The 10,676-nt window shown below is 38.4% G+C and overlaps 1 protein-coding gene across 1 annotated transcript; it reads right to left on the bottom strand.

The window, feature by feature from the left end:
* Positions 1 to 8,247: 8,247 nt before the first annotated feature.
* On the bottom strand, positions 8,248 to 9,198 carry LOC101278469 (developmental pluripotency-associated protein 2-like). Its single transcript, XM_004268235.1, has one exon. The coding sequence runs from the start codon at positions 9,196 to 9,198 to the stop codon at positions 8,248 to 8,250; it is 951 nt and encodes a 316-aa protein (XP_004268283.1).
* Positions 9,199 to 10,676: the final 1,478 nt, after the last annotated feature.

Here is a 10,676-nt window from a genome sequence, read left to right as displayed (position 1 = left end):
TGGATTGTATCCCCAAGTCTACCATTTCTCATGATCTGGGTGCAGAGCTTACTTGGAAGGATGACCTACCACTCCATATTTACTTATTCTGTTTTTTTAAAATTTTCATTTTATTTTTTTGCATTACTTTTTTAATTAATTTTTTTCCAGTTGATTAAAGCTACCATTTTCCCCAAATGGATGATACATTGTTTCCTCACATGGTTTGATACAGCCATATTCACATAATAATATTTGTTAAGAATTGATTTATGATTTCAGTGTCTGAAATTGTCCACCTAGTATTTATTTTTGCGTTTACTTTCATGTCATTGGGAACAGGAATGATAAGGCCAGAGCAGTGTTGGAAGCAAAGTGGAAGAGTCAGATCCTTGATTCCAAGGCCGTGCTTTGGGACCTGAGGGTGGTGGAGGCTCCTGGAGCAATCTCTGCCCAGGCTCTGTGGGGCTCTCTCTGCCTGTTGTGGATTAGGGCCCCCAGTTCCAGCCTCGGCTCTCTCTTCTCTGCAGTTTTTGTCATCCCTAGCTGGGTTCTCCTGCCCTCTGCCCTCCATCTTGTCTTTCCACACCACCTCATCATGGTGTCCTTTGCACTTAGCTCATTCTAAGGACCTAGACGCACAGTTTTGTGTCTGCCTTCACCAGCTTCCCACAGGTATGAACAGACAGGCTGGCCTTGTCCTCAGGCAGTCTATCCTTTGGTAGGGACCCTGGTTGGGGGGATGTCCAAAGGAAGGGGGAGGTGGTTCAACTCTGTGATATCAAGAGAGAGATTAAGGCACCGCTCTTCTATTTCCTTCTCTGGGAAGTAACGCACCCCTCAACCACTCTCTCAGAGTTTATGATCCCTCTTCTTTGGGGCTTCTCAGCCTTCTGTATTTTCAGCTAGCACAGCCCTTACTACAATGGCTTGGGGTCATTTGTCTGGGGGTCATTTTTCCATGATCTCTATCCCAGTGACCATCAAAGAATCTGGCATAGAATTATAATATAATTGAAATATTATAATATAAATGAAATATAAATGTTTCCTGGATGAATGAATGGCAGAGACCATCTCCATCCTTTGGAATCTTTTGCCTTTAGGAGGCTGACTGAGGCACTTAAATGGAGGAGGAGGAAGAGGTAGAATATTTACGGTGGGAAAATCAGGTTGTATTTTCATCCAAAGTGTCACATCCAGAGGTCTCAGCCTGAAGTCAGCTGAAGGCATAGACATAAGGGATACCCAGGAAAGGGATTTCTGATTATGGGGTTCTGGGAAGGTGAAGCACATGGGCTTTGAGGTGAGTTAGGAAGGAGGGGGTGAGATGCATGTGGGGTTGCGGTTAGTGGCTCTGAGAGGGCAAGGAATGGTGACAGGAGAAAGGAGCCTCCAAGCAGGAGCTACACAAGTTGCAGGCCAGTAGCTCTGTCTGATTAAGTCACCTCACCTCTGATTAAGTCTTCTCACATAATTACCATTTCTTTTTTGTAGTGAGAACATTTAAGATTTATTCTCTTAGCAACTTTCAAGTATATAATACAGTATTATTAATTGTAATCACCATGCTGTACATTAGATTCCTCAGAACTTATTCATCATACAAATGGAAGTTTGTGCCTTTGAACAGTATCTCCCCATTTCACCCATCCCCTCATCCCTGGCAACCAGCCTTCTACTCTGTTTCTGTGAGTTCAGCTTTTTTATATTCCACAAGTAAGTGATATCATAGAGTGTTTGTCTTTCTCTGTCTGACTTGCTTCACTTAGCATAAGGTTCTCAAGTTCCAATCATGTCCTTGCAAATAGCAGGATTTCCTTTTTTCTCATGGCTAAATAATGTTCCTATATACATATATCACGTCTTCTTTATACATTCATCCATAGATAGACACTAAGGTTGTTTCCATATCTTGTGAATAATGATGTAATGAATGTAGGAGGGCCAATAGTATTTTTGAGATCCTGTTTTCATTTCCTTTGGATATATACCCGGAAGTGGAATTGCTGGATCCTTTGGTAGTTCTATTTTTAATTTTTTAAGGAACCTCCATACAGTTTTCCACAGTAGCTGCACTAATTTTACATTCCTGCTAACAGTGCAGAAGAATTCCCCCTTTTTTTAATCACTGTGTTCTGAATTCACAGCTTTTTAAAAAATTTATTTATTTTATTTTATTTTATTTATTTTTGGCTGTGTTGAGTTTTTGTTGCTGCGTGCGGGCTTTCTCTAATTGTGGTGAGCGGGAGCTGCTCTTCACTGCGGTGTGCGAGCTTCTCATTGAGGTGGCTTCTCTTGTTGTGGAGCATGAGCTCTAGGTTGTGGGCTTCAGTAGTTGTGGCATGTGGGCTCAGTAGTTGTGGCTCCTGGGCTCTAGAGTGCAGTTTCAGTAGTTGTGTCACACGGGCTTAGTTGCTCCGCGGCATGTGGGATCTTCCCAGACCAGGGCTCCAACACGTGTCCCCCACATTGGTAGGCGGATTCTTAACCACGGCGCCACCAGGGAAGTCCCCAGAATTCCCTTTTATTCACAACCTTGTCAACATTTTTTTATTTCTTGTCTTTTTGATGATAGTCATTCTAATAGGTGTGAGGTAGTATCTCATTGTGGTTTTAATTTGCATTTTCCTGATGATTCAGTGATGTTGAACACCTTTAAATGTACCTGTTGGAAAGATGTCTGTTCAGCTCCTCTGTCTGTTTTTTAATTACATTTTTTGGGGGTATTGAGTTGTGTTCTTTATATATTTTGGATATTAACTTATTATCAGGTGCATGATTTGCAAAAATTTTCTCTTATTCCATAGGTTGCCTTTTCATTTTTTTGATGGGTTTCCTTTGCCTGTGCAAAACTTTTTAGTTTGATATAGTTCCACTTATAATTATTATTGTTGTTTTATGATTATTGTTATTTTTGCTTTCATCGCCTTTGCTTTTGGTGTCAAAACCAAAAAATCATGGCCAAGACTGACATTAAGCAGCTTACCCTCAGTGATTGTTTTCTGGTTTCAAGTCTTACATTTAAGTCTTTAACCATTTTGAATTGATTTTTGTGAATGGTATAATATATGGATCTAGTTCTAATTTTTTTGCAAGTGGAAATTTTTTTTCCAGTTTTTGCTGCATCATTTATTGAAGAGACTATCATTTTTCCATTGGATATTCTTGGCTTGTTTGTCATAAATTAATTGAAAATACATGTGTGGATTATTTCTGGGTTTCCTATTCTGTACCATTGATTTATATGTCTATTTTTATGCCAGTACCATAATGTTTTAATTACTATAGCTTTGTAATGTAGTTTGAAATAAAGAAGTGTGATGCCTCCAGTTTTGTTCTTTCTCAAGATTTCTTTGGCTATTTGGGGCTTTTTGTGGTTCCATACGTATTTTAGGATTGTTTCTTCTATTTCTGTGAAAAATGCCATTGAAGTTTTGATAGGATTGCAATGAATCTGCAGATGGCTCTGGGTAGTATGAACATTTTAATAATATGATCTATGAATAGGAAATATTTTTTCCTTTATTTGTGTCTTCTTCAATTTCATCTTATAGTTTTCAATGTACAGATCTTTCATCTCCTTGTTTAAATTTATTCCTAAGTATTTTATTGTCTGATGATTTGTAAATTTCTTAATTTCTTTTTCTGATAGTTAATTAGTGTATATAAACACAACTGATTGTTGTATATTGATTTTGTATTTTTCAACTTTTCTGAATTTGTTTATTAGATCTAACAGTGTTTTTGGTGGAATCTTTAGGGTTTTCTATACATAATGTTATCTATAAAGAGAGAAAATTTTACTTCTTCCTATTGGATTTGGGTGCCTCTTATTTCTTTTTCTTGTCTAATTGCTTTGGCTAGGACTTTCCATGTACTGTGTTGATTAAGAGTGGTGGGAGTTGGCATCCTTGTCTTGTTCTTGATCTTAGAGGAAAAGCTTCTAGCTTTTCACCATTGAGTAAGATGTTAGCTATGGGTTTGTCGTATATGGCTTTATTTTTTTAAATTGTTTTTTATTTTTTAATTTTTGGCTGCACCACGCAGCATGCAGGACCTTCCCCAAGCAGGGATCAAACCTGTGTCCCCTGAATTGGGAGCACAGAGGCTTAACCACTGGACCGCCAGGGAAGTCCATATATGGCTTTATTGTGTTGAAGTACGTTCCTTTTATACCCAGTTTGAGAGTTTTTTTTACCATGAAAGTATGTTGAATTTTGTCAAATGCTTTTTCTGCATCTACTGAGATGAATATATAATTTTTGTCCTTCATTTTGTTAATGTGGTGTATCACATTGATTGATTTGCAGATGTTGAACCATCCTGCATCCCTGGAATAAATCCCACTTGATCATGAAGTATGATCCTTTTAATATACCGTTGAATTTGGTTTGCTAACATTTTTCTGAGGATTTTTGTGTCTGTGTTCATCAGGGATACTGGCCTGTAATTTTCTTTCTTTGTGGTTTCCTTGTTTGGTTTTAGTATCAGGGTAATGCTGGCCTTGTAAAATGAGTTTGTAAGTCTTCCCCCCTCTTCAGTTTTTTGTAAGAGAGTGAGAAGGATTGATAATTTTTCTTTCTTTCTTTCTTTTTTTTTTTTGTGGTATGCGGGCTTCTCACTGTTGTGGCCTCTCCCATGGCCAATGGCCATGGCTCACGGGCCCAGCTGCTCCGCGGCATGTGGGATCTTCCTGGACCGGGGCACGAACCCGTGTCCCCTGCATCGGCAGGTGGACTCTCAACCACTGCGCCACCAGGGAAGCCCTTTTCTTTGTTTTTTTCTTTTTTTGATAATTTTTCTTCTAAAGTTTGGTAGAACCAGTGAATCCATCTAGCCCTGAGCTTTTGTTCTGTTGGAAGATTTTTGACTACTAATTCAATCTCCTTACTTATAAGAAATACATTTCATAAGGCTATAGCTGCCTTAGATAGTGATTTCTGTGATGGATCTGGGCAAAGTCAAAGTCAATTGAAAACCTCTGGAAAGGATTCACCCTTCTCGATGCCATGAAGAGCACTCATGATTCATGGCAAGAGGTCAAAATATCAATATGAACAGGAGTTTGGAAGAAATTGATTTCAACCCTCATTTGTCCCATGATGCTAGGAAGCCTCATTCCTAGGTCAGGTGAGCATTTTGTTGATAGGCCATTTATATGCTATATTTGGATTAGGCCCTGTTAATAACCTAAATATTCTCTGGATCATGTCTTACTAGTCTATTATGATTCAGGAAATGTTTTCCCTTGTTGCTTCTTTCTATATCTAGAGTTGAACTATTACAATTAACTTTATATAAAGCTATATATTTGATCAATTGCCTCAAGATGTTTAGCCATCATTAGTTTTGTTGGAGACCTGGTTACACAAAAAAGAAACAACAATCTTTTAAGATAGGCTGGATATAAATAATATAGCTAATAACATTAATAAGGTCCTAAGTAGGGATTTAAGCCATGAGCTTCCAGAACCAAACCAGATCCTTAAAAGATCACCAAGACTAGGAAGTGGATCTCTTAAGGCAGAAATTTGATTTTTCATGTGGATCTTTAAATATGTTACATTAGAGGATTAGGTAGTGTGAAAATGCAACATTCAGTTTGAATTATGGTACCGGTGCCTCCTTGAGATGCTGTAAGGATATGGAGGGCCATGTGATTTCGTAATACTGCTTTTCTCATCATAGAGACCTCAGAATTCAGGTCTGAATTGGCCTGATTACTGCCATTTAAGGCCAGTTGGGTGAATTTTGTTAAGGCTTTGATGTGGGCAAATACATCTTCCAGTCCTACTGAAGGCAGAAAAATAGCTGCTAAATGATCATAGCAATGAAATACAGAACTTTTGATCCATCAGGCTTGTGTTAATGGTAAATTTGCCAGTCATTTCTAAATTGGCATGCGTGTGGTCTTGAGCCCAGGGGAATTCTAGGGTACATCTTCCTATCCATCGTGGTGGAAGCCAGGGTCGCAAATTGGTGCTGTAAAGCCGTTGAATTCCATTAGATACAACCCAGTATATTTCCGTTTGCCTGACCCAGGCTGTTCCATAGCATTCGTTACCTTTAAAAGAAATGATATGTTGGCATATTTCATAAGGGACCCAGCCTAATTTTCTAGTGTTTTTAGGCTGATTACCTTTAGTATGATTTAATTGTTCCCACCATGGAGGGGGAGGGGATTTAAAATTAAATGACCATAGCCTGGTGTTAGCCATCTAAATCTATCCTAAAACCAAGGGAGAGTCTCTCTTAATAATTGAGAAATTTTATATTCTTTGACTGAAATTTAGCTCATTGCACTGATTGAGCTTGAGTAACTTTATTTATTTTTATTTTTTACTTATTTTTTAATTTTTTTGCGGTACACGGGCCTCTCACTGTTGTGGCCTCTCCTGTTGCCGAGCACAGGCTCCGGACGCGCAGGCTCAGCGGCCATGGCTCACGGGCCCAGCCGCTCCGCGGCATGTGGGATCTTCCTGGACCGGGGCACGAACCCGTGTCCCCTGCATTGGCAGGTGGACTCTCAACCACTGCGCCACCAGGGAAGCCCGAGCTTGAGTAACTTAAAAAGAAAATTCATATTTATGGTCAGTGTCAGAGTGAGTATGATTGATTGGCCAAGTGAGGGGATCCCATGTAGTAACATCAGTAGTGGCCCAAACAGAACTACTTCTTCTGAAATAAATTTTCTAAGGGCCATCCCATCAGAGCCTTGGAGAGGAGAAATCCACAAATGTATACCAGGAATACTGGACATAGGTAATTGACCACAGACTCAACAATTGGATTGATTTCTAAAATTTGCAAAGGGTTGTGCGCATAATAGAAAAACATTGATTCATATGCAAAAGTCCAAGAAATAAAGAAAACACTATAAATAGTCATTCAGGTCAGGTCTGGCATCTTGAGATACCTGTCTACTTCTGATGCTGTCTTCTTCTTGTCCTGTTTTGTGTGTCATTTCTACTCTGTTTGACTATTGTTTTAAGGTGAGTTTGAGGTCAACAGTTCTCTCTATAGATCATTCTGGTGCAGTGGCCCTTTTTTAAGTGGGAAATATAAATCTAAGAATTAATTCCTTTTAGTTTCTCTGCCCATGAGCTAGTTAAGTGTACCTGATAGGGGTCCTTCCATCTAGGATGGAGAGAGTCCTTTATTTTTATTTATTTATTTTTTTTGTTTATAGAAGCTTTATTCATAATTGCCAAAACTTGGAAGCAACCAAGGTGGCCTTCAATATGTGAATGGATAAATTATGGTACACCCAAACAATGGAGTATTCAGCATTAAAAAGTGGGCAATCCAGCCATGAAAAAACATGAAAGAATTTTAAATACATTTCCTGTTGTGAAAGAGGTCAATCTGAAAAGGCTACTGTATGATTCCAAATGTATGACATTCTGTAAAGAGGCAAAGCTATGCCGACAGGAAGATCAGTGGTCTGGAGCTGGGGGGAAAAAGTATTAAATAGGTGGAGCACAGAACATTTTTATAGCACAGTGAAACTATTTTGTATGACACTAAAATGATGAGTATGTCATTATACATTGGTCAAAACCCATAGAGTGTACAACACAAAGAATGAACCCTAATATAAACTATGGGCTTTGGGTGACAATGATGGGTCAATGTAGGTTCAACAACTGTGCCTCTCGGGGGCAGGATGTTGATAGTAGAGGAAATGGGGAGGGGAGGAGGGGTGGTATTTGAGAATTCTGTACTTTCTGCTCAATTTTTCTGAAAGCTTAAAACTGCTAAAAAAACAAAAATCTATTAACTAAAATAAAACCAAATTACATTCTATATAGCTAGTACTTGAAGCAGCAGTAACAGTCATTTTTTGGTAAACCTCAGTACAGAATCCAGACATTCCCATCTGTACTTAAGGCATCAGGCAACATTGAGGATGGCGAGGACAGAGCATAGCAATCATTGGGATGCAAGTCACTTTAACTGTGGGCTCTCCATCATTTATCTCTCTTTTTTTTTTCATGATTACTAGTAAGGAGTTTGAATCATAATCAAAGACTTCCCAACAAACAAAAGTCCAGGACTAGATGGCTTCACTGGTGTATTCTAACAAACATTTTTTTATATTGAGGTAAAATTGGTATATAACGTTATGTTACAGGTGTACAACATAGTAATTCGATATTTGTGTACACTACAAAACTGATATAAGTCTAGTTACCATCATTACCATACAATTACCCCCCTTCACACATTTCATCCACACCCCACCCCTTCCCTTCCGCTAACCATTTATTTTGTATTAAGACATGGCCCATCTAAAAGCAATGATGTTGGTATGTCCAAACCAGGTTTCTTCCTCTTCCCCATTGCAATTAATCTTTTCATAATTTTCTTATTCCTCTTAGCACATTCGGGACATAACATATTATCTTCTAGGTCTGGGGATGGGAAAGTGCAGGCAGGTAACATGAAGAGAGAGATCATCCTCCTGGGAGTGTTAGGCACCCAGGTCTGACCTGCATGGAACTGCAGGCGAACCCATCCTTCTGTGTCTGCCAAGAGTGGTCTGCCATGGACCACACACCACCGGACACCGGAAGCTTGCGGCAGAAAGGACTCAACAGAGGTAGGCAGGGGACGTGAATTTACAGCCTTAGGTTGAACAGCTCTTGCAGCAACTCTTGACCATGCTGCCAACATGGCTGCCTGAGCTGAAGTTATCACTTCAACCATGTTAGTCCTTTCCTCATTCTCACTCATCTTCCTTTTCTGAACACTTGCTGTCTTGGTCACCGTCTTGTGTTTTCCTGGACATGACTGCAATCTGGCCTCCCGTGATGATTCAGGAATATACTGATCTTTTTCAGGATAAGCATGTTTCTGGAGTCTCAGATAAACCTCTATTTTCTGACCATCGGTACTCAAATTAAGTTGTTGGCACCATTTCCGCAAAGTATCCCGACTCACGTTGTTAATTGGAGGCAATATGGTTGGCAAGAGATAAATAGGTTTACTACAACTAGATTTTGGGCAAGCTTTGAATTGTTCTTCTGTTTGAGGAGGATGAACTTGGTCATCTGAACTCAGTGACTCCACTTTGACTTCTGAAGTTGAAGAAACACTTGGTTCCATTAGATGGTCTTCAACAATTTCCTCATTGACTGGAATCAATGTAAGAACCATATTTTCTTCATCTAAGACCTCTTCAAAGAAATTCTTCTCACAATTTGGGTGTGCCATTCCAAGGAACTCTCAGAGAAAGGCAGAGCCGGCAATGTTAAGGATATCTGCAATTTAATCCTCTTAACCTCGAGAGAGTCTTTTAAATGATGCCTTCCAGTAGACATAATCTGTTGGTTGCAGTTCGTGGAGCATTTTATCTTCATCCAAAAATAGGTTACTAGGATAAGCTTCAGAAACAAATTTAGAATGTCCTTTTAGTAATTCAATTAAACCATACAGTAATGCAACATAGTAACAAGGAGCCATCTAGGAAGTGAGTCTTAGGCAGTAAATTCAAAACCTCAAAGACAGTTAACAACATTAAAATTCAATACCCACTGAAATGTAATTTTTTTCTCCCTAAAATTACCCTAATTTCTATCAAACACAGCCAAATTAAGACTAGTTTATTTACAAAATAAGTCTGGTGTCAATAAACTTGGCCTGGTTATTTATATGTGTAATTGATCATATAGGTTCTTTTAATATTAGCTTTGTTGGAATGTTTCATGAGGAATCTCTGATTGAACTTTAAAAGGCCGTTTAAGGCCAGAAAATCCATGCCAAAGACTTTCCATCAGATTCCACTTGCAAAATCTACAGATTTGGATGGGTTCCTCTCTTCTAGAGGTACCCCAAATATCTTACAATTCCCACACCTGCCAGAAGTGGCTTTCCTTATTCATCTGTTAAGGCTGCTGGGAACCCTGTAAGCAAAGTACTAGGTTGTTTGTCCAAGGGGCTTTATGGCTCCATAAAGTCTGCCTTAGTTCTTTAAATCTGCCTGGTCACATCTAATTTTTGTGTATTCTCCAGCCAAAGCCATGGTAATATAACCAATTTCTCCAATTATGTCCTGTTATAAGGAGAACAGATTCAATTGAACTTATGCAAATAATTATTGCCATTAAAATAAGAATACTCACTAAATAAGTGTTTCAAAATTCTGGAGGGATAAAGTAGAGAGAAAAGATAAACGTTTCAGTTCAGCCTATGAAGGTCTGTAAGTCATATTTAGCTTAAGGGGAAAGGTTTCCTTATATCCAGAAAACAAAGATTAAAGCCAGTAATATTTCAGACAAAGTCATAAAAATTATCAGTCAGCTGTATGTAACTAATTCTTGTTGCTTTTTATCTTCTTTTAACACTTTTATGAAGCCATCAGGTTTTCCATTAGAATGCTTTAATTTTCTTACCCAGTTCAGTGGTATGATCTGAAAGTTATCAGAAACCTGTATTTTTCTTCTTTCTATGAATCTTCTTGAAGATGAGGCATTTTTGTAAAAACATCAGAGTAAAACAGTAACTGTATATAAATGACAAAAGACAAAAAAAATGCACAATTAAAGACCTGATTACAAAGCAGTTGTCAAATTGGTTATTTTTGTGATGTACGATATTAATATAACTAGAGTTATGACTAATAACATTATACCAGGACATATTCAAATTTTAGAAATTTCATGTATTTTCTAGAACATTTATATCCAGGGCAT

The sequence above is a fragment of the Orcinus orca genome, chromosome 13, assembly GCF_937001465.1.
Source record: "Orcinus orca chromosome 13, mOrcOrc1.1, whole genome shotgun sequence".
Taxonomy (NCBI): domain Eukaryota; kingdom Metazoa; phylum Chordata; class Mammalia; order Artiodactyla; family Delphinidae; genus Orcinus; species Orcinus orca.
This window is presented reverse-complemented; position numbering and strand designations above follow the sequence as displayed.